This window comes from Carassius auratus, chromosome 15 (assembly GCF_003368295.1).
Source record: "Carassius auratus strain Wakin chromosome 15, ASM336829v1, whole genome shotgun sequence".
Lineage (NCBI taxonomy): Eukaryota > Metazoa > Chordata > Actinopteri > Cypriniformes > Cyprinidae > Carassius > Carassius auratus.
In genome coordinates this window covers 20,421,155-20,447,807 of record NC_039257.1, presented here as the reverse complement: position 1 = coordinate 20,447,807, position 26,653 = coordinate 20,421,155, and the positions used below count along the sequence as shown (strand labels likewise).

General features: G+C 38.7%; 1 protein-coding gene across 2 annotated transcripts in view; it reads left to right on the top strand.

The window, feature by feature from the left end:
• The first annotated feature begins 13,838 nt into the window (after window positions 1-13,838).
• The window catches only part of dscamb (Down syndrome cell adhesion molecule b), a 142,970-nt gene continuing 130,155 nt past the window's right edge, over window positions 13,839-26,653 (top strand). For both annotated transcript variants that reach the window (XM_026282856.1, XM_026282857.1), the window contains exon 1: window positions 13,839-14,588. In XM_026282856.1, coding sequence (XP_026138641.1) covers window positions 14,546-14,588 — 43 coding nt within the window. In that variant the 5' untranslated portion in view covers window positions 13,839-14,545. The remainder of the gene's footprint in view (window positions 14,589-26,653) is intronic.

Genomic DNA, 26,653 nt, shown 5'->3' with positions numbered 1-26,653 from the left:
GTTACTAGGCAACACTGCAACCTGGTATTGGATTGAGTTGTGAAGCTGAGCAGTCAAATTCGCAAGCTTTATTGGACTCATCTTTTTTATTTGATTATTTATTGTACAGTTGTTCAGAATGACACACTTGCTGGTCATTTATTCTAATTGTCAAACACAAAAAGATGAACTAAACAATTATGATTACAGCAATCAGCCACTCTGTCAGCCACTTGCAAAATCTGAAATGTGAAAAATGCTGCCTTCGCACACCGTAGAAGGAGGTGGGAAGTCATTAAAGCACACTTGGAACCAGCAACCTGTCTATTAAGTTGCACTATATGGACAAAAATATTGGGACACACCTCTTAATTATTGAATTCATGTGTTTCAATCAGACTTATTGCCTCAGGTTTATGAAATCAAGCCATGCAGTGGTCATTTACAAACACATGATTTGAAGAGCTCGGTGACTTCAAGTGTGGTACTGTGCTAGGATGCCACCTTTTATAATAAGCCAGTTTGTAAAGTGTCAACCCTTGGAGATATTCCAAAGTCAACTGTTATTGGAAAGTGTAATCATTTACGAACACAAAGCAGAAGACCAGGAAAAGTCACAAAGCAGGATCACTGAGTGCTGTGGAGCATGGAGTGTAAAAGTCCCTAATGCTCTTCTGATTCCACAGACCACAACTGAAGAGTTTCAAACTTCTACTGCCATTAATATCCTTACATAAAACTTCACTGCATGCATTTCCATGGCCGAACAGCTGCATGCAAGCCACACATCACCAAATACATCAAGCGTTGTCAAGCATTGAATGGGGAGGTGTAAAGCACTCCACCACTGGAGTCTGGAGCAGTGGAAACCTGTTCTGTGAAGAGACGAATCACGCTGCTCTGTTTGGCAGTCTGTTGGTGTAATGACCAGGTGCTCCAATAATTTTGTCCATATAGTGTACCTTAATTTGATCAAAGATTTATCCTTTAATATTGGCAGCCATATTGGCAATGCCTTCAGGCAGCTATTTTGGTCACAGGGTTCAAATCATTAATACATTTTAACATGAGCTATCTCAAAAATGTTACAACCAAAGCGCTCATGACTTCCTTTTATGTAAATATTCGATAATATTTGCTATTATAAATATAACATATATATATATATATATATATATATATATATATATATATATATATATATATATATATATATATATATATATATATATATATATATATATTACAGTACTTGGCATATGTTTTATATTCTTCACTTCCTAATGTCAAACTGCCAAATTTTTTACATCTGAAATCCTATATATATATATTTTTTTTTTGGTAGAATACCGGTTAAATTGTCTTACTAAGAACCTTACTAAAAATGTATGCAGTGTTGGATACATGTTAAATAATGGAAACCCATGTTGCATTCACAAATGAGTGTTAAAACTCATGCAGTGATGGAGTTCATAGCATTTACTGTACACTGAGATGCACTGTGATGCTGAAAACACCAGATCATAACACAATGTCAAGCTTCATTAACACACAGAACATCAGATTATACAGTTATTTAATTCAGTTGCAGCCTTACATTTGAAAATCGCACTATGCTATATTGCAACCATTGCTCAGCCCCATTTTTTTTTTTTAACCTTTATTATCTTTTGATGCAGCATGAAGTGCACCTTTCACATGCAGCATGAAGACTTGTGACAACATGTAGGACATTGAATTATATAACGTTTATCATATACTATTCTAATTAAATAGTAAACAATAAATGGTGTAATGTGCAGTACTGGATGTCTTAAAGAATAATCTGTGTAATAGTGTGTTGTGTTCACAGTGATTAAGTTATTGCCCTGCAATTTTGCAAAAATGTGTTGTGTGCTAAAACTGTGAAAAAAAACAAAGCACATTGCCCTGTTCTGTTCTCGTCTCCCCAACCCCGCCTTCCCACCACTCCCTCAATATTTCTCTCTTTCTCCTCCCCTCATTCTAGCATTCTAACCCTCTCAGTGCCCTAGTTTAGTACTTCAAGGTTGGCCACATATATTCTATCCCATGCCTTACAGCCAGCCAATGGCAGGCGAGCAGAACTTGCAGTGGAAGGGTGGGGCTATCGTGTCATACAGCAGTGCAGTGAGTGGCCAGTTTGAGGCGAGGAGCTAGGGGGGTTTGGTTGTTACCACGGGTCTGTGATGCTTGTTTTAGTGTGGCAGGTCACATCAGGGAAGAACCTGAGAAGAATAGACGGCATGTGTGTAAAGAGCAGAGTTACAGAGGCTGAGGGTGAAAAATTTACTCGCTGCCATTCATCATACTTCCAATGCCCTGAGAAAGAGCTTTTGTTTTATGCAAGAAAACAACAAATTGTAAGGGACTGGGATTAGGCATTATATATACAAATAAATCATTTAACATTATTGCAATCAGGGTTATAATGGGTAACTAAAATGAAAAAACTAAAACCAACACCAAAAAAACAAAACAAAAAAAACATTAACCTTTCTATTTATACAAAATAGAAATCTTGTATAACAATATAAGCATTACTATCGCATATCCTTGCTGAATGTAATAATTAAAAAAGACAATATTTTATAAAAAACAGTACAAACACATTCATACAGTATGTATATATATACATACATATATAGATAGATATAGATAGATATATAGATATAGATGTATACAGTTTATCCATACACAGTATATGTAATAATATAATGTATATGTAATTTTTTTTAAATCTTTTTTTTTATTCTAGCTAGTTCTCAACATTTATTATTTTCATTTAGTTGAACTTGATGTTTGCCAATAGTCAACTAAAACTTTAACAAAAATTTTAAATATACAAAAACTAATAAAAATTACACTATAATATTAAATAAAAAGAAAGAAAAAAAACATGCAATAGCATACACAGAACACTCCAGCAATGACCATCCAAGCATTATGCATTTTCATGTTTTCCTATAAAAATCAAGTTGTTCTTGAAGATCTGCTTGGTTCAGAAATTACACACTTCACCTTTAAATGAAAACAATATTCCCAATTACTCTAATGAAATGCCTCTTCCCTATTCATGAAAGAACAAAGTCAGATTTTAGAAACCCTTCTCAATTAAATGATCTTATCACAACAGACTTTGAGCTGACTTTTAGCTCAATAATGTTACAGACTGTCTCTGTCCTGTCAGCCTCAGTAAATCTGCCCTTGTCCCAAAGGTCATCTCTCCACTACAAGCACAAATCAGCTCTGATAGAGACAGCACGTCTGCAAGACTTAAAGGAGTAATTCACCCCCAAATGAAAAATCTGTCATTACTTACCCACATGTGGCTCAAAACTGTGTGTGACAAAAAAAAAAAAGAATCTTGACACACCTCTTTCTATACAGAAAAACCACATCTTTAAAACTTCCAACAAACACACAAAAAACCCAAACAAAAAAAACACAAATATGCACTCCAAGGTGTATTCCGAGGCATACAGAGCATATTACTATACACAAAATGTCTCCAGGTTACGCATGTAACAATGGCTCCCAGAGGGAACAAGACACTGTGTGGAAATGCTATGGAAATGCCTTCAGTGTGACCATACTCTGAATCATATGTGTAATCAGACCAATGGATGGGCGAGATGTCACAGGCAGGTGACGTAGAGACCAGGAAGCTATAAAAGCACATGTGGTGGAACCGGCATCAGGTTCTAGGAATGAAGTAAGCTCTCGAGGGGAGATCAAAGGTCTTGAGGCTATGGTATAGCATCCTGATCCACCACTTAGACTAAGCTTCTCTGGCCAGAGGCATCAGTGCACCATGGATGAAACATGTAACCAGGTTTTTTTTTGCCCACTCACTGGCCACTGAGAGTGGTGTGGCCACCATGTTCCACGTAGACCTTGGTGGAGTGGGTCAACAGTGTGAACAAATGGGCCTGCTGGAACTCCAGTACTGTAACAATTGAGCAGGTAACTTGGTCTAGCAATTAGTCTTTGCGGGAGCTCTGGATTGGAGGAAGGTCTCAATATCCTCGGTTGAGAGACTGGAAGCTACAAGTTGAGCTCCCTCAGAGGCGACACCCACAGCTTCCACAGAGCAGAGAGCAGATCCCTCCTTATGGGAATCTCCCATGGAGAGCCATCAAGGGGAAAAATCCTGTCCAAAAAACCATACTTGGCCCTGCCAGAACGGGGCCACCAGTAGTAGATGGATCCCTTCCGGGAACAGAATGATCAGCCATATCTGTACCATGGCATCCAGCCGCAGTAGAGGTGCATGAGTCACAGAGAACCAGAGGGGATAGTTAAGTGTCTCTTGAGTCTCAAACGTGTCCACCTAAGACTGGCCAAAAAACTCTACATATCTGCTTCATCATCTCAGGGTGAAGTCTTCAATCCCCGGGCCTTGGCCCCTGCTTCGACAGGATGTCTGCTCCCATATTGAGATGCCCAGGGATGTGAACTGCTCTCAGAGAGGAATTTGCCCTTGGACCACATAAGGATCTTGTGTGCATGTCTGTATAGGGGGTTTGTGAATGCAGACCTCCCTGGAGGTTGATATAAGAGAACACCTCTGTGTTGCCAGTGCGCACCAACACATGCCTATCTCTTAAGTCCAGGAGGAAGTGTTTCAATGCTAGAAACACGGCCAGCATCTCTAGGCAGTAGATGTGCCGTGTCAGATGGTGGCCACTCCACATACCGCAGGCTGAGCAGCCAGTCATCACCGCTCCCCGACCAGAGGTTCGAGCTGTTTGGCAGTTCCATCATTTCAAGTAGTGAGTTCCTTTGGTCACTTTGGTCCTCCCAGAAGTGATTGTTCAAATCAGACGCTGTTGCAGGCTTAGCCACACCCCGCGAGGTTCTTCTTTGTGCATAAATTAGCTTGATGCTTCAATTTATCATGTGGGGAAATATCTTTGCAGGTTATGTTAATAATTTCAAAGTGTTCTAACACAAGTATGGTCCTGAATATCACATTATTTGTGGATAAAGTTGGCCTACTGGCAAAACTTTAAATGATTGTCTTTTGAAATTGTCTGTGTAAGTTTCTGTGTTTCTTTGTAAAGTAGAGGGCATGTTTCCTCTGGGATGCATAGAGAAAGAGAGGAGGAATTTCCAGAGGTCCATAAAAGTCACAAGGTACTGATCTTGTAGAGCTGTAAGTCCATCTCTCTTATTTATTGGGTTGATGATGTATGCTGAAGCTGGTCAATTTACACTGCACATCTGGTCCTTTAATGGTCTCAGAGATGTTGATTGAGTCACATTATCACTGTTTTTAGATCCGTTGTTTTTAAAGGCCTGGAGCTTGTTTGCTAAATCAGTATCTTCCTGTGTGTACATGGGGGTGAGTGAAGCTTGGTCAGCAGTGGACAGGAACTGCTCGAGACAATTGGGTGCTTTGGTTACCCATTAATCAAATTTATGACTCACAAAATGGTTAGGAGGGTGAATCTTTTGATGTGTCTGGAATGTAGAGTTTCAACAGCTCACGTGGTGATTCAAGGGTTTATTTGTGTCTGTTCACAGAGATCCTACAAGACTATGCAGCGAGAATGATGGTCCACAGATCCACCTTTCACTAGAAGCCTTTGGCCTGGGAGGGCCACTCTGACTCTGATTCTGGGGAGTCCAAGAAGTGATGCTTCCAGAATGAGGAACTGGAACATAGTAGGTTGGGACTTCTCCAGCCTAGTAGCCCCTACTGACCACCTCAATCTCCTCGGGGAAGAGAGGTAAGCACGTGCTCTTACTTGAGAATTTTTTTTATCCCAACAGCCATTTCAATTCTTATAGTTCAGATAAAAATCTTAATTTAATTCCTCAGAATTTAAATTGAGCCAAACAATCAGACAAGTAAACATGGTCTGGTGTAATAAGATTCATATAAAAAATGAAAATGATGTAATTAACTGAGCTGCTCGGTTACACAAACAATATCAATCTCTTCAGAGAAAGATAACTGCAGCAACAAGCTCCCATTTATAGGAGGAAGAAACCGCAGCGCAGGCTTTCGAACCTTGAGATAGAGTGATAGATCTAAGGATTGCGGGTAAAGATAGGGAGAGTTCATCTGCAACCCGTCCTCCAAATCATATGCGTTCCCTGCAGTCTCAATTGCCGCCATGCCTCAGCAGCAGCGGGACTGGAACCATGAGATCACAGGCACTGACACACTCCTTGGAAAATGCCCAGCGAGAGTGAAGCATTTTTCAGTGGGAAAAGCACAATCAGCCCCCCGACAGCTGTCTACATGAGCTACGCTCCCCAGTAATGGTGCTCATTATAATATTAGGCATACTATGCTTGTGCATCTGGTGCTTGTGCAACAGGCATGCTCATTGACGCCCTCCCATATATATATATTAGAGATAGATATATATACACGCACACACACACACACACACTTATAGAAGGTTAAGTAGCAGAATAAGAAATTACCAATTTAACAAACTCAGTATAAAACAGAACCAAGACTAGAGAAGCGAAATTTTAAAATTAAAAGCAAAAAAGGCAAGAACGAACAAATTACTAAAACAAGGAGCAAGACAAGAACTAGACAAAACAAGGGCACAAGAACAACCAGACAGGGAGACACGGACCAATATTAAGCCACTTCCACAGACAGAGACAGAGGGGGTGAGAATGACCACTGAGCAGCAGACACAAGGGAAGGGTGCACTATAAATAGGGAGGAAAATACATGAGGGACAGGGGAGCACAATTAGGCTAACAGGAGGGTGTGGTAAAGAGGAAACGAGGAGGGGCTAAAGGAGCACATGGCCGAGAAAACAAGGCCATGTGCTGACACTAGAAACAATAACATAGAACAGTGCAAAACCCTGACACTACCCCCCTCCCAATGGAGGTGGGGTTAAAGTCAGCGTCATAAGCGGTTACCACTGGGCTTGGGCAGACTGTACAGGAACATCTTCAGAGGTCATGACAGGGAGAGTAGTATACTTGGGGACAGCCTCTACAGGTGAAACGTGACTAGCTGGAACACACTCTGGACTCATTAGAAGCAACAGTTAACAGATCCAATATGACCTCAGGGAGTGCAATTTCTAGCAGGAACATCCTCCGTAGGCTTAAGACAAACAGGAACAATCTTCAAGGATGGGACAAAATGGATAGAATGGCCTCCTCAGATGGCTGACAACTAGTACGAACATCCTCCAAGGGACTGGTATGATCTCAGTGGTGCGCAACTTCTAGCAGGAACAACCTCCGTGGGCTTGACAAGACAAAAGGGAACACATCTCCATGGCCATGATCCAACGGGCAAAGACGACCTCAGAGGACATAACAGGAATATTTTATATGACCATAACTTGACCGGTAGGAACACAGTCTAAGGCCATGACCCAACAGGCAGGAATGACCACTGTAGGTCTGACAGGACAGGCAGGAAGACTTTGCATGGCCCAGGTGTGACCAGTAGGAACAAGACTTGAGGACTCGACAATATAGGAACTATAGCCATGAACCAACTGGCAAGAACTAACTCCGGGGACATAACAGGAACATTTTATATGGCTATAATTTGACAGGCAGAAACACCCTCTATGGCCATGACCCAACTGGCGGGAACAACCCCTGTAGGCGTGACAAGACAGGCAGGAACAATTTGTATGGCCAGATGGACAAATAGGTAGGGACAACCTCTGAAGGTGTGATCTCTGGACACTTTACAACATCTGTGGACATGACAGAAGAGATCTCTGGGAGACTTGACACATGACTGACAGGAACGTTTCCTGTGGGCATAACAGGAGTGATCTCTGGACACACGACTGACAGGGTAGACATCTGATGGTGTGAAATGAAAATCTAGAACGGTCTCTGGTATAACTTTAGTAACAAAGTCAAATAGGCCAGGAGGTTTGGAAGAATACCCTTGTGACTGTGACAAGACCACCTAACTAGACACCTTTAGACCAGGTTCCAAAATTGACTGAGGACGCCCCTTGGGGGCTATTGAAATATCCTCCTGGGCCACAGGAAGAAACTCAAGAACTGACTCATGAACAGCCTCGGGGGCTGACGAACCGCCCTCCAGGGCTGCAGGAACTGAACTGATTCTTGATAGCCCTTGGTTCTGATGAAATGTCCTCCAGGGCTGGATCCGACACTGGAGCAAGCTCCGGGGCTGAATTGGCTTGGATAACTAACTCTCAGGAATGATTTGAACGGACTTGAAGCAAGCATGACTGCAGCAACCTCAGTGGAGTTTGAAGCTGACTTGATGGATTCAAAAAGAACCATAGTTCAGGAAAACTTGGTACAAACTTTACTAGATCGGGGGTAGCTGCAGCAGATTTGGTAAAAATAAAAAAAGGCCAAGGATTGGTTTGACTGACCCACAGGTACTGGCAGCGATCACATCAACTCAGGGGTATCTGAAACTGACAAGACAGGATTAATAAACCAGGGCAAAAATTCAATAGAAAAAAAAACCCTGGAGTAGTGAAGCTCATCTGCTGGGTCCTGAGTTAGGCTGTTCCGTAATGTCAGGGATCTAGGAAGGAGAACCCAATTGCAGTGAGATATAACAAGGGTTTATTGACAAGAGACTGATATAAGAGCGTGGTGAAGTGCACAAGATACCACAACGGTAACACAAACAGGAACAGTTAGGGAAGGCCACTGGGAAGGCTTCAAGAAACAACTGGCAGAATACTTTGGCAACAGAGGGGACAGCAAGACCAGGCTGACAGAGAAAACCACACAAGGCACTATAGAGCAGAGCTCAAGAACTTGTTGACCACCGACTCTGACAGACCAAATGTCAGGTAGGTAGATCCAGAGCAGGACACATGGGGACAGGTCAGGAACTCAAACAAGTATAGACAGGACAAAGCTCCACAAAAACACAAATTAAATGAACAAATAAAAGGTTAAGGAGCCATAATAAGAAATTACCAATTTAACCAACCAGAGAGGATGGGGGGGGGGTGAGTGAGAATGACCACGGACCAGCAAACACACACAGAGGGACAGGTGAGCACAACTAGACCAATTAGGCTAACAGGAGGGTGTGGTAGAGAGGAAACAAGGAGGAGCAGCTAAAGGAGCACATGGCCAAGAAAATAACTAACAAGGCCATGTGCTGACACTAGACACAAGAAACAAAAACATAAAACAAAGTGACAGTGCAAAACCCTGACAAGTTAATGCACTGGCCCAGGGCAACACATCCATAAATGCAATTAATTATAGAGAGTAAATTGTGCCCAAAAATGCCCCCAAAAGGTTTTCAGTTAATAAAAAGTTGATATTGTGTTATATAACACAATATTATGTATTTTTTGCTCAAAGCAGTATTGTTGTGTGTCTTCTAGAAACACTGCACGGTTTAGTTTTTTAATGAGATGTTTCTCAAATTATCTTCTATTATGTTCCATAATTTATGTTTATGTGTACTAAATTTTATTTTGAATCAAATAAAAAATTTCTTTCTAAAGCTACAATGTATACTATCTACTTTATACTTTCTCGTTTAACACAGAAAAGGCATAGCTGTGATAGGCAATTTGGTTCTTTCTCATTATTTGACTTGAGTGGGAGCGTATAGAAGCTTACTCATATAATAACCTCTCCCGTCTAAGTATGAACTGAACCATTAGAGTACCATCCCAGAAAGCCCAAACTTGTCTTTGGTGTCCGGTCTTGAATATCTTTCTGTGTTCTCAGCATTCCCTATGTGTTTTGAGCAATAAAGTCTGTGTTATTTGAAGAATTTCTTGTCTCCTCATTCCCTGCTCAAGAGAAGCACGAAAATAGGGTTGCAATAAGCTATTATTGTATGGAAAGATTGTGTTGTATAAATATACTTTAAAAATTACTTGTGTTGCATAGAAAAAAGTCCACTCCACCGGCCTCGCTCTGTTCCCACGGCCCTTGGCCCTGCTAGACTCGTCACATACCCCCATCGCAGGTACCCACGAGACTGAGCTCTACCCCCACTCCCCCCCACCCCACCCTCTGGGGGGACCACTCACGGTGACCTGTGGGAACCTGGGGGTAGTACAGATGAGGAAAGGAGATGGAAGGATGAGGAGTGACAGAGATGAGAGAGGGGAGAGAGGAGAAAAAAAAAAAAAAAAAATTCCGGTTCCCAAACTCACTGCCGCTCGGCCCTCCACCAGCTGTGTGAACCCTTCCGTGGTGCCTGGCAGCGGCACTGAATGGCCCACGGTGGACGGCACGACACTCCTCCACTTTCGGTCAACCGGCAGGAGTCCCCCGTTCCCTGCTCCTCCCAATTCCATCGTGGATGGCAGCAGGCTCCGGCCCCTTGGCGAACGGCACCGACTCCTCCACAACGTGGGCGGCCAGCAGCGAGTTTGTCTGTCCCCAGCAACTCACTCTACTCCACCGTCTTGAGCATCCACTGCGCCAGACTGCTACGCCCTGCTCGATGGCACGTCCCTCCTTCCTTCCGGGTTTCAGCACCAGTGTAACAATATAAAAACTCTATAATCTCGGGAAGAAAGAGGCGGGAACCGGCAGACATTCAAATAAATCTTTAATAACAAAAGACATAGATTTAACCGCTCCTCTTTTGTATCCTTCCGATCTCCTCCGTGGGACTCGAGAATGGAGCAGGTGACACTCATTTCCAAATCACTCCACTGGCCTCGCTCCGTTCCTATGGCTCTCGGCCCCGCCCCACTTGTCATATGGACATTGCTTATATTTTATGCTGAGCAATCTGTATTTGAATGTATTTGTAAATAGTGCTTTTGTGATGATACAGCCGGTGGATAACTTTACACTTTGTTATATTTGGTTCTACACACGTGCCTCATGTCTTTATTGCCTCTAATGTTTAAGGTAACAAAAGAGATCATATGGTGTTGCTCTAGACGGATCTATTCCTGGCTAATGGGCAGTGTAGTGAAAGTGGAACCCGATCCTCTGCAGGATGTCTAGAAGTCAGTGGGCTGACATTTGGCTGCCGATAGACCGATGTGTGTTTGGTTGTAAGGGAACACTAGGCCTCAGCAGAGTTGTCAAAACAAAAGGGCCGTCTTACCAGGACTGACTTACCGACTGTCAATTTGTGTATGTGTACATTGAAAAGGTTGATTATGACAGAAGAGTGGAATATTGTAGTTTGAGTGAAAGTAGCTCTCAATACTACTGTAGAACCTGAAACACAAGTCAGGATACTGGTTTATTTATTTATTGTTATTTTTGGTGGAAATATTTGGTTTGATTTGATTACAATTCTTTACTAAAACAAAATCTGAAATCTGGACATCATTTGATATAATACAACTTGAGTGACTAGGAATCGGGATTGGGTGAATATTAGGTTTTGAGTAAGAAATGAACACATAATATAGGTTTGTAAAATAGTTGTAAAAATAAATACAATATACTATGCCACAAATAAAAAAATTATATATAGCATCTAACAGTGCAAATAGAATTTAACTACTATTTACTGTTCTGAAAATCCTACTATTTTGCATTTATCACTATTTGCACTTGTCATTCAATCACAATGCAAGCCATGACGAGTGCACGTCATTGCTTGCACTGTGATTGAATGTTACTTTTATGTATACTGAGGATATATTGTACTCTGATTTATAACATGATAGCAGCATCATATCAATAGCAGTCAGTGGTTCGTGTGGTTTTCACACAGTAAGTTATCCAGATGCCCTTGTCCTAAATGTACTTCAAATAAAGGCGGCTGCTTTCTTCACTGTATCCTACAGAGGAGGGAAAAATCATTCAAGTCATATCTGGTTGGAATTAAATGACAGTATAATTACAATACCTGAAGGAGAACTGTATAAATATGTTTATAATTATGTTCAGTTCTGTTACAGTGTTTTTAAATAATAAATGAATTAATTAAATATATATACCTCTGATATGATTGTAATTTCCATAGAATAAATAAGCATGAAAAATCTTGATTAGGGTTGGATTTGACCTTTACCTGTTATTTTGAGAAGTACAGAATATAACAGTGTTTTTTTATGCTATTTACAATCTTTCAAGGTATCTTACAGGGGAGGGGTATCTAAACTCTAAAAAATGTCTATGACAGGTGAAAAAGCCAATGTTACACCAACTAAACCCTATAGTGTTCAGTACTTGGATTCTTCCACTTCTTGATATACAGCCATTGGAAAGACTGCCCAGTCATGCATAGAATTTTAGGGAGACTAGACCAGAAAATTGCACTTTCACTGAACTTTGTTCTTTACATCAATTTTATTCTCCTTTAATGATATCATTATGTGTCTTTCTTTTATTTATATGTGTGCTGGAAGCTGCATGGTCCCCTTTAAAGATTCAGTTGACGATATAAAAACGATATTCAAATATAAGTAACTTTACGGTTAAGAGAATAATTTGACATGTACAAATGTTCAGTAGAATGTCTCTTCAAAATAAAATGTTCCCAAAAATTATGTATGATATGTGCATTTAATTCTCTTGTGTTTTACTGTTGCTCTGATTTTTCTCTTTGTATTGCGACTATTCTCATGTTCCTGTGTTCTTCTGTTAATCTGGATAAATCTCCAGATTGAACAGATAATCAAATGTAAATATTTTATGCAAATAACATTGTATAACAACGTCCAACAATTGGTTCAGTAGTATCTTGAAGACGATTTTTTATTTAGATGATCTCCAACATGCATATGATCATAAACGAAAATTGTGTGCAATCCCTTGTGGAAGCACTGAGAACGCATCACATTCATTATTCTGTCCAGTTGAATGGTGGCATTGTTGCAATGGTGTTGTGATGTTGCATAACACAAATAATTTTAAAACACATCAGAAGAACATGATTTCCAAACAGCTGAGTTTAGGGAATTGGTATCTGGGGAGAACAAGAGATCCTCTTTGTCATGGAGCATTGTTGTTACAGGTGTGCTGCTTATAGAAGAGAGGTGAGGTGTTGTTTTAGGGCACATGTGTACCATAATTGCAAGGTTTTATTATTATTATTATTATTATTATTATTATTATCATCAGTCTGCTATTAATAACAATTGAACAGGTACCAATGCACAGGTCTACAGGTCATCCCCCCTCCTTAAATGATGTGTTATCCATTTATTATTAATTTATTTTTCATGAAATTCAACATTTCTGTTTTCCCCAGCACTTTCTGTTCAAAATTATGCTGTGACATTTCCACAATTAGAAAGAGTTTGATCTTTCAGACATCCTGTTTAGTAAGGGAGTGATTTCATGATTTTTTAATCACATCATAAAGTCATTATGAACATATATTCGTACTTGTCAAACCAACAGTTCAACTGCTTTAATTGTTAAACGAAAAGAGTGATCGGTTTAAAAAAGATAAGAATACTGACTATATATACAGTAACGTCATATGAACAGAGACGAGTTTCTTTCACGTATGCTAAACCAAAAAAGCTAGATTTGAGGTAGGCTATATTCGAATTTAGACGGACATAACGTTTTATACACCTCTGAATAAAAAGGCAAGTTATAAATATTTCTCAGAAGAGATAGAGATAGTACATTCTAAATTTGTATATCTGATAAAAATGTATTTAGTGGACTCGGAACGCTCCTAATGCACACGGAATTCATCGCGAAAAAAAATTACACTTTGGTTAAGAAGTTTCATTTGAACTAACCTAAAAATGCTAGGAGAATGTCTAATGTCTGACATACTGCTAAAGATTCTCGAGAGAAGACAGCGTGCTGGACTTTCTCCGCGTCTTTCATACTAAGTGCGCACCTGATATAGGTGTGTCCCGCTCATCCTTCATCCTTCAGAGGAGTGTCTCGGCTCCTTTAAGGCAGTGAGCAGTGAGCCGGGCTGTGGAGGCAGGGGAGAGAGAGAGAGAGAGGGTTATTCTCTAATGCTCAGAGGCAGAGAGGGTTAGCAGCACACGAACCAATGCGATTAAAGCGCCACGCAGGAGGAAGATGCGCCTGCTTGCAGCCTGCTGGACGGCGAGAGGTGCTCAAGAAGATGGTCTGATTCTGGGATCTCACCTTTGTTCCTGCCGCTTCAGCTTCTCCGGACTTTCTTTCCATTCCCATTTCTGATTAAACATCTATGATTTACTCTCCCCTGTTTAGTTCCCTTTCTTCCCTTTTTTTCAAAAATACTTGGTTGCCCTTGGTTTAAATGACACACTTGAACGGCGCCGTTGCTTTTGCTTTGAAAGTTTTCTTTCTCCTCCGCATCACCACTTGCTCTGTTGTAATACGCTCCTGAATCAGCATCGCACCTGCATCCAGCATCCCCCCACTGAAGCACAGCAGCATCCGGAGAGCATCCGAGCTTTAACCAAGACAATCACAGTAGAACACCCGCACATCCTTCATGCGCAACGACCTGGCGCAAACGCGCACACATAATACGCACGGCGGAGATCCATTCAAGTCGCTGGCACGGGAAATCTGGACTGGCTTTTGTTTTAACCTTACCGTTGGCATTCTGAGTGGGGGATCAGGAAAAAGCAGTGGACAAAGTGTGCGGAGTGAAAAGAGGAAAATCTAGCTTGGGGATTGAACGCAGCGGGGCATGTGGATATTGGCATTCATCTTTCTCCAGAGCATCCTGAATGGTTAGTCTTGATTTTTTCTTCTTCTCTCCTGTAATTTCAAACTTCATTTACTCTCATCAGGACATTCTGGAAAGGGTGTACGGTATGCAAATTCATATCAGGGTTTTGAATGGTGCCACGGGTGGTCACCTAGGCTGAGAGGTTTTCCCTCCTCTAATCATTTATAAAAAAATAAAAATAAAAACCTTATTAGTCACATTATGGCTTTGATAATGCCAGTGCTATATAAGCACTGCGTACTGCAAAAGCTCCCTATAATGATTCCTGTGTGCACACATACGGGACTCCGGCAGGTATTGCACAGGTTTCTTGTCGGTTGTTTTACGCATGGGGAGATGTTAATGAATGTGACCTCTTGTTTATCTCACTGAGTGTTGTAGAAGCTACTCATCCATGCGCTTTTCGTTTTCACTAATGTTTCACATTCCATTTTAAATGTCTTATTTATTTATTTCCTTTTTATCCACAATGACTGACGTATTTAATATTGGTTATGTGTGCTGCGCCCTCCACCATCCGTATAACTGTTTTAAATTAACTTAGTTGAATTTAATAATGGACGACAAGAATTTGTTTAATCGATTATTTTTTTTTTTAAATAATAATAATCTGGGGCATTGTATTTAATTGGTTTGTTAAATAAGCACAGTCGTTTGATGGCAGATAATTAACGCTGTGGATATTTACACATTTTAAGATGGGCGCCTCAAATGAAGTTATTACATCCATTTATTTTTGTAACACATCCCTGTTGTGCACTTGAGCCTCACAGTGGGTGGATAGCAGTGGAAAAAAAATAGCCATTTGCTTTATTTAATTTAATCCCTTTCATATGATAAAACACAAATCATACAGCTGTATTTACAAAACCTATCAGATTGTGACTCTATTTTTTAAGATTGTGTTTGTCTTAAATAGCTTGCTGACCATTCTTCAAAATTGCATATCTTATGGGAGACCTTTAAATATGAAGCATATAAAAATGAAACAGTAATGTAAAAATCCTTAAGAAAAAATGTAAAAGATTCATAAGAAAAATGCAGGGCAGTAGCTGAAAAATACTACACAACGCCTTAATAACTGTGTGTGTGTGTGTGTGTGTACTTAAGGGACTGCGCCTGCGTGGATGCATGTGTGTGCAGCAAGAAATTTAAAGCCGTCTTTATATATATTTTTAAGCCAATTGTGCCTTAAGCATGATTTTCCTATCTTTCTTACCTGTTTTTAATTCTGCACCTTCAAACCAGAGTAAAAAGCTGTGATTCGGCTAAACTGGTCAGTAGGTGCAAACATGGAAGGGTGTGTACGTAAGGAGGGAGCCATGGAGGGAAAAACAGAATGAAGCCAGACGGGAAAATAGACTTATTTCTTAGAAAAATTGCAGATAGACAGATATTTTCGAGGGAAGGTTACTGCATGATGCAAAGAAAGGAACAGAGACCCGTGCTTTAATAAAAAAAAAAAAAAAAAAGGGTTGAGGATTTGATGTAAAATGGCTATTTGGCAAACGCTGGCACGAGTCCTCAATGTGAAGCTTTGAATGGCAGTCATTTTGAAGCGGTGAGGATGTTACGAAAGCTCACCCTCAGAAAACAACAGAAATAATCCTCCTCTTCAGAGGAGGGAGAGAAATACACCCCTACTCTTGCTGTTTGAGCTCCAAACACGAAGCTCTCCGAGGCATTCCTCACTCCGGGGCAAATATGAAATAAAAAATATTGAGATGTATTTTGTAATAACTTTGAATTGAAATTGCGCCACCCTGCCTCAGCTGAAACTCATAAAAGAGCAGTAAGAACTCATCAGTCAACATTGCCAGCAGAGCAGACAGTGAAATGAGACGCTCGCCAGCTTTCCTGCTCCTGCTGGATGGGCTTTGGCTTTCTTTCTTTTGCCGTTCATGTATTCTTATAAAATCAGCACATATCTGATGAGTGTGCAGTCTTTAAAAATGTAATTCTTCATTTGAAATGAGATGTTGACATCTTAATATGTTAATTTATTCATTGTGGAACAGCTACAAATATAACTATCTAAGGAAGATTGGTTCTGTGTCCTTCTGTCTGAACTAAGAATGAACAAGCTTCCCTTTATACGTGGCCACTTTCCCATCTCAGAAAGCAACTGTATTCTAGAAAATTCGAGCCTTTAGTCTGGAAGGTTTATTACATGCTGCTTGGCCTGTCACTATGGAAACGTCTATTATTAGAGTCATATCAAATAAGGCCGTTGTGTGAATGAGTGACCCCTGACGTACAATTAAAGGGCACCGATTGAAGAGGAATCTTACAGGTTTGCTTAGCATTTATCTATTGTTATTTTATCAAAGATCAATGTTTTTAATAATAAATACATCAAAATTAGATTAAAAAAAATCCTATTAATGTCAATCTTTATGATTAAAACAAAAATATTTCTAACTTTTAAGAGATTGTGCTTTTAGTCATATGTGCAGCATTGTCTAACATATATAGTTTTTTCCTGTAATAAATAAAAAGATCCTCTACAACTGCTGCATGTGCACGACAGCCATGTTGTGCAAAGAAATGCACTCGCTGTAACTATAGCTAATAACAGAATATCAGCAGGAATGGGAATGTTTAGCACCTTGATTTACAGCCAAACAGATCTGAGTATAAATGAAGACAAGAGTGGGACAAGAAATGCAACCGCCTTAGATCTGTTACTTGAAAATGATCATCTGTCACATGTTGTCCACAAAAACACATGCAGGCATAACAGATTATAATCTCATCCGTCTAAATCCTGCATGAAATCATGCGGTTGTTATCTATACAGTCCTGACGCTAACTTTGATACTGACAGAATTCTACAAATAATCCGAATAACGACTTAATTTCATGTTTAACTGGGATTTCTTCAAGAGTCTAAGGAGAAATGCACAGATGATTTGAGTAAATTTGGCTGTGTGGAGCTGTGTGTTTGGTGGGAGTTCATCTATTGGGGGCAATTAAGGCAGTTTGCTGATTAGAGGCCCATCTGTTCAAGTTTGTTAGCCAGTCCTGTAAGACCTGTGCCCTGCAATCCTCTGTTACCTATTTAAAGATTCTGAGTAAGCATCCTTAACACCCCTCTCCAAATGCACACAGGATTATTATTATTATAGATTTTTTTTTGCTCATTTTGTTCAGTTGTTTGCTAATGCAATTCATGCATTAGATACTTCAGCTTCTGTGGTTAAACAGGACATTTTCATCAAGATGAGACTTTGAATGAGTCAAACCACTTACTGACTTTAATTTGAATCACTGATTTCACCGGTTGTCTTTGAATAATATTTACTTAAGGGCTGTAGAATGTTTCTAACACTTTAGGATGAATTGTAATTTGAAGTGTTGTTGATGTCAATTCAACTCCACCGCTAAATGCAACAGGACAATTTTATTTCAATGAGCTCTTATTGCTAGAACTGACCAAATTTGTTGAGTGAGAAATCCATTGGCGTAGTTGTTCTTCAGAGGACAAACATGTTTAGAGGTCATTTTGAGGACGGCATGGAGAAATAATAGTCCTGTCACATTATGATATCAGTTTCATTCGTTAGGCATGAACTGTTGTTTAATTTACTATTTATTAATTTCGTACTTAATTATTTTTATTATTCAAATAATATTTAGTTTTTTCATTCATGCTGCTGTAGATTAATTTAAATAGCTAAAACAATATTTTGATTCTGATGAATGCAAATTTATGGGAATCATCGAGGCTTATTATTATAGTTATTATTTCTATTTAATTAAATATTTAGTACTTTTACATGTGGCTGCAAAATGCAAGTTTCTCATCTATAAAAGTCTAGAAAAAGCCTATCGCTAAACTATTTTTGCTTTTTTTTACAGTGAAACCCTAAAATTGATTTCTTTGGAAATTATGAATTGCATTTTAATTAGTTATCTATTTTCAATCTACATTTTAATTGGTTTTATCAACACCTATTTTAGCCTACGCTCTTAAAACACTCTTAAAATCATAAATTACTGTTATTATTTAACAGACGCAATATAAATCACACAATTATAAGGGTTATATTGCATAAGTTTGTATTTAAAATAAAAAATATAGGTGATTCCTTTTTCTAATGGACAAGGATTTTGTAATAATGATGATGATGATGATGATAATGATGATGATGATAATAATAAAATCCTCCTTTTTAAGGCTTAATCGTTCCAAGATTTGTAAATGAAATCTGAATAATATCATCAACCAAATGACTTGTTCTTTCATCAATGCCATCTGTAAAATAGCATCATATGACTTTTATCTCCAGTATGAATCTCTCTATTCATGTGCTTTCTCTGCACCCCTGTCTTGTTATTTTTAAAATAAGACCCAGAGAGATGTATGCACAGTAGGCTGAGGCATCTCTGACCTAGGTGAGAGATAGTGACAGGGTGACAAATGACCACAGCTTGCTTTCTCAACATTATGATATATTTTTAAACATGGCACAGACTGTAAGATATGACCAAGTTGACTGTTGGTATTTTTAGCTGTCCCCTTTCAGGGCACTGCCACTTTCATCTGCTATTCATTGAATGGACTTGTGCACATGTGCATTTGATAGAGGATGTGTACATGCATTTGACCCAGCCATGGTACTGTCTTATTATTATTAATTCCAACATTATTAATGTTGGATTCTCTTAAGAGGATGAAAATATACCTGTGGCATCTTCATCACTGCACTGTAAAAATGAAGAATAGCTTTCTGGTAAGTGCGTTACCATACATTTTTGCATATTGTTATTATACCTTTTTATGTCACATAATTCTTTTTTCATAGCTTGCACAATGGATATATGTTATTTATTGTTTCTGAAATAATTGAATACACCTTTCAGAATGATTTCCATGTTAAATTACTGAATTTAAAACACATGACTGTCCATCAGTTCATCAGGAGCTGTCTCGGCTCCAGAAAGCATGAAGATGTTGCTTTTGGATGTGTGTTTTAGCAGTTAAATGTCTCATTAGAGCGGCAGTTGCCTGAGGTTTATTATGTGTTGCTCTCTCCCCTCTATCAGCTGTTCCCCACAAGTGATTATGCTAATTGCTGTTTGATCAGATGATTAAATTATAATTCGATTAATCCAGGGTACTAAATGCTCTGAATATATTTGTGTCTGCTCGGTTGGCTGACTGGCTGGTTTGTGTGAGCAGCGGTCTCCTGTCACAAAAATAAAATCAAATAAACAAATAAATAGAAACGTGACAACCTGAAATGGGAAGAGAAACACTCTGCAGAGAAGAGGACTGGGGAGGGGTACACTGTGTCCTTCCTTTCAGAAAACACTACAGTGCTGTAGCCTACAGATGGACATGTACCACTCTGATACTGAAAAACTGTTCAAATGAAAAGGGAAAGAAAAGAAAGAAATATAATTTTGTTTCTTTATTATTATTATTATTATTTGCATGATATATGTATAATGACACACACAAACATATATATATATATATATATATATATATATATATATTTTTTTTTATATATTTGTTTGTGTGTGTGTGTGTGTGTGTGTGTGTTATAATAACAATGTATATGATGATAATAATAGGATTGTAATAAACTGATAATTCGATTGTATCAATATAACTATTTTTGTACTGGATTTAATTATAGGTTTAGGTCGATTTTCATTTTTTTAAATCAAAATCCAATTATTATTGGGCATTGCTATATCACAGTTTTTTTATTTTATTTTTTTATTTAATGATTATGTAAATGTGTGGGAAACTGTGCTTAATTCTTCAAATAAAAACACTTTACAATAATTATAGTGAGCTATATTTAATGCATTAAGTAACATTAGCTAACAATGAGAACTGCATTTGTTACAGTATTTTTTAGTCTTTGTTAACCTTCTAAAAAATACAACTGTTCATTGTTAATCTATGTTAGCTCAGGTCCATTAACTAACATTAATTGATACTTGATAATTGATTAACTTTTAGTTTTAATAATGTATTAATAAATGTTGTATTCAACTAAGATTGATAAATGCTTTAGAAGTATGTTTTTATTGTTAGTTTATGTCAACTAATGTTAAGGAATGGAACCTTGTTGTAAAGTTTTAATTTCATAATAGTAAAAAGCCTAATAATAATAATAGTGACACATTTTATTATCCAGTCTGAATTAATGCTTTATAACATGGCTTTGATTTAAACAAGATGTTTTACATTTACATTTGTGAAATATGCAACAGACCATGCTGTATTATACTGTATTCCACAATGCAATGTTCTTAGCTTGACCTTACGATTAAAGTGTGAAAAATTAACCATAAGTTATATTAACAATTTTTAAACAGAATTTTATAGTCAAATTATTTGATTGGACTGACAAGTTGTAAGGCATTCTTGCAGTAAAAGTCATTACATTTTTTATTTTCTTAATTTTTATTTACGACATGATACAACGCTATCTCACGACCAATTCGTACTTATTTTATGAGGTGGCTTATTCGTACAAATTTGTACGACCTCACTCGTACGATTTTATACGACCCCAGTGATGGTTAGGTTTAGGGGCGGGGTTAGGTGTAGGTCATTCGTACAAATTCATACGAATTGTACAAATCGTAAAATACGTTAAATTTGGCAACAATCATATGAATTTGTACGAGTGTGGTCTTACGAATAAGCCACCTTGTGAAAAATTTACGAATTGCCGTGAGATCGGGTTACATGATTACAGAACACTAAGAATTTTAAACATGCAATTTATTAAGGCATAAGAAAACAGTGTAGCACAAAACAGTTTGAAACATTTAGAGCTACATATTGCAATCTGTTTACACATGTTATACTTTGAGACAAACTGGATCTGGTGTAGAATCCAGGGCCTGTCTTCACAAAACATCACCATCTTACCACAAAGAGAGCTCCTAAATAGAGGTAAAAGTTCTTAGCTAAGAGTTTCCTCTCAAAACCTATTCACAAAGCTGCTGAGACAATCGTTTACTAAGGAATAGAGAAAAGTAAGGGCAGGGTTGACTTCGTAATTATGGATGATGTCAGCATGCTTACTAATTATGCACACAGTGATTGGCTGATAGGGGAGGGGTCTCTGTTAGAGATTTGTTCATAGAAATATTGTAGACTGCAATATTATGTTGCCATATTCAAATAAAGATTAAAAAAAAATAATGTTGCCATATTCAAATAAAGCTTTTATTTGCCAGCCTCTTACATGTGTGCTTCTCTCGAAGAATTAGCGGATATGCATATAAACAGCCTTTTAATTAACAGAGTGGAATAACCATGGCCCATAGTAAGACATGTCAACACAAAAGAAAACCAAACTGGACTCAGGAACAGATGTTACTTCTTGCCTAGTCTCGTGTAGCCAGACCTTCTGGAATTCATGGCAGCATTCATTGGCCAAGGCCCGCCCATGTGGCTGTTTGACCGACATGTCAAACAACCAATAATAGTTTGTTTTTGTTCATCATCACGTTTCAGGGCATGAAAATGTTGCCTGTGTGTAAAACTCTTGGACATATTTTAAAAATTCCATGCTGTGAACTTTTAATATTTCACATACTTTTGAGAATCCAGTGTTTAGTTGGTCCAGAGAAGTGATCGTTGTCAAAGTTGTAAACACAACTGCTTATTTTTTTCTTGAGGGGGTTTAGCACCATCTTTGTTTCCAGGAGGAACGTTAAAGAATGCTACACACGTCTCCCGAAAATCTTATATAATTCAACCAATCTGACGAAGACTTTGAAACTCATGAAGTGTTTCCACTTTCATGTGCCATCTGCATCTGAGACTACTTCTTGCCCAAATCAAGGATATAATCAAAGGAAATATTGATAACCTCCAAAACCAAAGGGGATACATTTTTAAAAGGTCATTATGGTAAAATGTTTGGCAACAGCCATTGTAGGATAGTTGTGATTTGGTCTTAGTGTTTTAGGAGTCCTCTTCACCTCTCTTAACCTTTCACAGATTTAGGAGCTAGTTTTAGTGCTAAAATACTTTAGAACAAAAATTTAGGAGTCCTAAATTTAGGACTGACTCACCCATTATTTTGAAGATTTTCTCCTAAATCAGCAAGTTATGAGCTACTTTTAGAATTAAAATGTTTTGTGAATACGGCCCCAGATCTTTTCAATAAATCTTTGTCAGCAAATTAGCATTTTAGCAAAGATGCTAATTTATTCACAATGGTGTCATTAATCACTATATAGGATATTATTTGCAGAGATAATTACATATTGTCTTACATTGGACCTCAGTAATGACCAGGTGTACTGAGATGTGGACTGTGATGTTTGGCATCGTTGTGCCGCGAGTGCACACAGCTAACCGAGCTGGGCATTAGCCTTTGTGAGCTCAAATAGTGAACAGATGCTATTGAAACAGACACCTGCACCATGAGTAAGACAACACAGAGGAAGTCTTTTACTGAACCCAGAACAGTTTTACGTGCCAAAGAGGGGAAAAAAGCCACTATCCGTCAGATGCGCTGACCACAATGAGGGTTCTTGTTGAACCTCTCGCTGGCTCTAATGAAGGCAGGATGCTTGTTTGTAAAGATGCTCTACATCATTATGAACCGTCAAGGCAGGACAGCCTCTCTGGACACCGGTCTCATAGACTTTCCTTTGAGCCGTTAGATAGAGGCTTCTCTGTATGTTGACAGAGGTGTTTTGACTTCCCACTGAAGAGCTTTTGTATCCCCTAATTTTTATTCGCTCTGCCGCTGTCAAATAACAGACTCTTATTTAGGAAGCTCCAAGATTAGAAGTCAGATTTCATTGATTAGACACATTTTCATAATACTTTACTTTTAGCAAACAGAGCTGAAAATCAAGCTAACCTGCTAACATTAACCAGATAGAGTACAGCTACTATTTAGATAATTCAGTTAATCATTGGTACAGAAAAGTAACATTACTTTTAGCAATAAAGAAAAGTAATAAAGAAAGTAATAAAGTACTCTACTCATGATACCATGACAATGCTATGTTTTTTTTTTTTTTTCTTCTGACATACCTCGGCTTTTTGGACATTTACCATTTACCATATATACAGTATATTACCATTATCACTATACGTGGTCTTTGCCTCAGTAAATTTGTAATTTGCTGAAATGTTTGTAGACGATGCATTGCAGTTAGCACCTAATTATTGCCTGTGTTGCTGTCACGTTGCAATGGAAATAGCGACAAAATTTTATCGTAATTTTATTGTGATGTACATTCATGTCTGGTTATCAGAAAACAAAAAATAGGATGAGGACTTTGTTCAATGCATCGGTTGTTGATTTGTTTTTGAGACGTATGTGTTACACTCAAAAGTGGAGCCAGATGTGCTTGCAGTGGCAGAGAAGTCTATAATTTGATTAAAACATTACAATAAAAACAAAAAGGAAACGTAGACACACATCCATAAATAATTGTTCTCAATAAGATCTATAACTCACATTTAGAAAACATGCCGGCTTTAATATAAACTCCTCTTTGGCTGAATTTACAGCATTAGGCCTAATGCACAGATTTATATCTACATTTAATGTATTCATTTAGCAGGCACTTTTATCCACTGAATTATAAATGACAAATGCAACAAAAAGCTATTCATCCTAAGCAGGCAATAACATGAGAAGTACTAATGCAAATTTTCTCATAGAGAGAAATAAGAAATAGTAAAAGCAAAGAAATAATTTTTTGACACTGTGGAGTGCCCATGGAAAAGATTAGTTTTTAGCCATTTCCTGAATATTGTAGGAGATTTGGCTTTTCAGGGAGGGTTCAGAAGATCATTCCACCATTGGGGAACAGTGCACATGAATGTTTGGAAAAGTTATTTGTCTTTCTGTAATGGTACCATAAAGTGCAGCTCACTGACGGACCACATGCTCCTGGATGTAGAGTTGTAAGAGGTAGTGAAGGTAAGAGGGTCCATGGTTGTTCTGTAAGCATCCACGTTTTGAACCGGTAGCCAGTGAAGAGAGGTGTAACATGGGCTGACTTCGGCTCATCAGAAGTCTGATGGCCAAAAGAACATTGCAATAATCTTATTATAAATGTCACTAGATTCCTGAACAAGGAGTTATGCAGCATGCTCAGTTAAGAAGGAAGGATCTGATTTTCCTGTTGTTTTGCAGTGCAAACCTGGGTGACCGAGTTGTCATTTCAATTTAGTCTTCGAAGCTCAGCTGGTCACTAAAGATGATTTAATATGAGATGGCACCAACATCACGTTTCTGTGATGTATGTCGTCAAAGAGCTTAGATGATGACAAACTGTTTGATCATTGTCTGGATTCACTAGAGACAATGATGACGTGTGTATTGTGTTTATTAAATTCCGCTAATGCTCCCAAATCTATATTTCACAACAGTAAAACCTTCTCTTGTAAATATAAAGTTCAGTCATGAAACTCTAGATGGCGCAGGCTGACGAGTTTTGAATGTAACTGATAATTTTCAGAGAGCTTAACGACTTGGCACAAGCTGATTGGTTCATGCTGCATATGCAGTCAATGAGATTACTATCTTGCATTTATATATCTGGCTAGCATTCACTTGAGATTCCTGCAGCGCGCTTTCAGAGTTTCTCTGAAACCCTCCACCTTCCCCAGCTCCACCTGTATAGATCTGCTATGGGTTAATTTATATGCTATTTGTGCAGCAGCAGTGTGTCTTAAACACTAACAGCACTGTATCGCTGTATGCATTGGCAGTAGCAACTTCCTGTACTTGCTTGCAGCAGCAGCAATAGTTTACAACAACAGCAATAACCATGTTAAAATCTTCCATGAGTTTTCATGATTTAATGCCATTTAAAGCTGTATTGTGTCAGCTGATTAAAAAAACATAGAACCTGCTTTATTGGCATGTAGGCTGGACTTTATTATTGTACTGTATATACAGGTGCAGTCCATAAAGTATTGGATGAAAACTGTTGCTAAATGAAAACATCTGTGGTTTTCTTATAAAGTTTGCAAACACTGTGCAAGTGTCAATACAGAAAGTGTCCAGCTTCACGTGTCTGTTTTCAACTCCTCTCCCGAATGCAAACATTAAATCTCATTGATCAGTTAAATCCATCCGAACACACCTTGAGACGAGTTGTAACATCTAAAGTGTTGAAATGTGGTAGTAGCGAATTGTTTTAGCATCTTGATATACAGTGCTTATTAGAATTAATTCAAAGGTATTAAAGCATTTATACTTGTCTTCTGTTCATGCACTAAGAATGGCTAGACATGGACTGGGTCTGTATTGTAGAGTGTAGGTTAAATTAATTTGATAACTGTTAATTATGGAATTAAGTGATGCCAGCCAGTAGCCTTCAGCGGCAGCTCCAGAGATCCTAACTAACACTATCATTGATAAATATTATCTTGCTTTCCTTGGCTAAGTGTCTTGTCTTAATAGATTTAGCAGTTTTTGAATATGGAAGTGCTTAGATTGAAATTGCCCGACTAACAGCCTTGTTCGTGCCATCAGCTGGGCAAATTCAGACATTAAAGTCAACAGCGCTTTCGTTTTCCAATCTCAGGCTTCTGCCAAGTCGGCTCTTAACGAGCCGCTCACGTTCGTTTAAAACATGACAACGGGAATCAGAGGCACACCGCAGGGCCACACTCGGCGTGCTTTACCCTTCGCCGACATCAGAGAGCCGATCTGTCTGCACATATCACAGGCGAGCAGACGGCAGGCCTTTTCTCGTCTGTCATGTCCTGCTTAATATTCATGAAAGCAAATTGGGAGACAGTCATTTGGCAAGTGCTGCGAGTGCTAAAGCCTGTGGGGGTTGTAGGAGAGAAGTGCATACTCACAGTGGCAAAAACCCTGTCCCGCTCACCCCTACCTTGTCCTGGGTCCACGTCGCCCCTCCCCAGCCTCTCCCTTCAGCACCTTGTCTCATCCCATCTCCCCCTTCTGCCCCAAAAACCCAAAGCCCCCCAGGCGGTGTGCTGAGTACAGCCTTAATTACCCCATGCCCCTGACAGAGCCTGTCATTGTGAAGCAGATATCCCATGATCCTGCTCAGCATTGACAGGACACACAGACCTGGCAA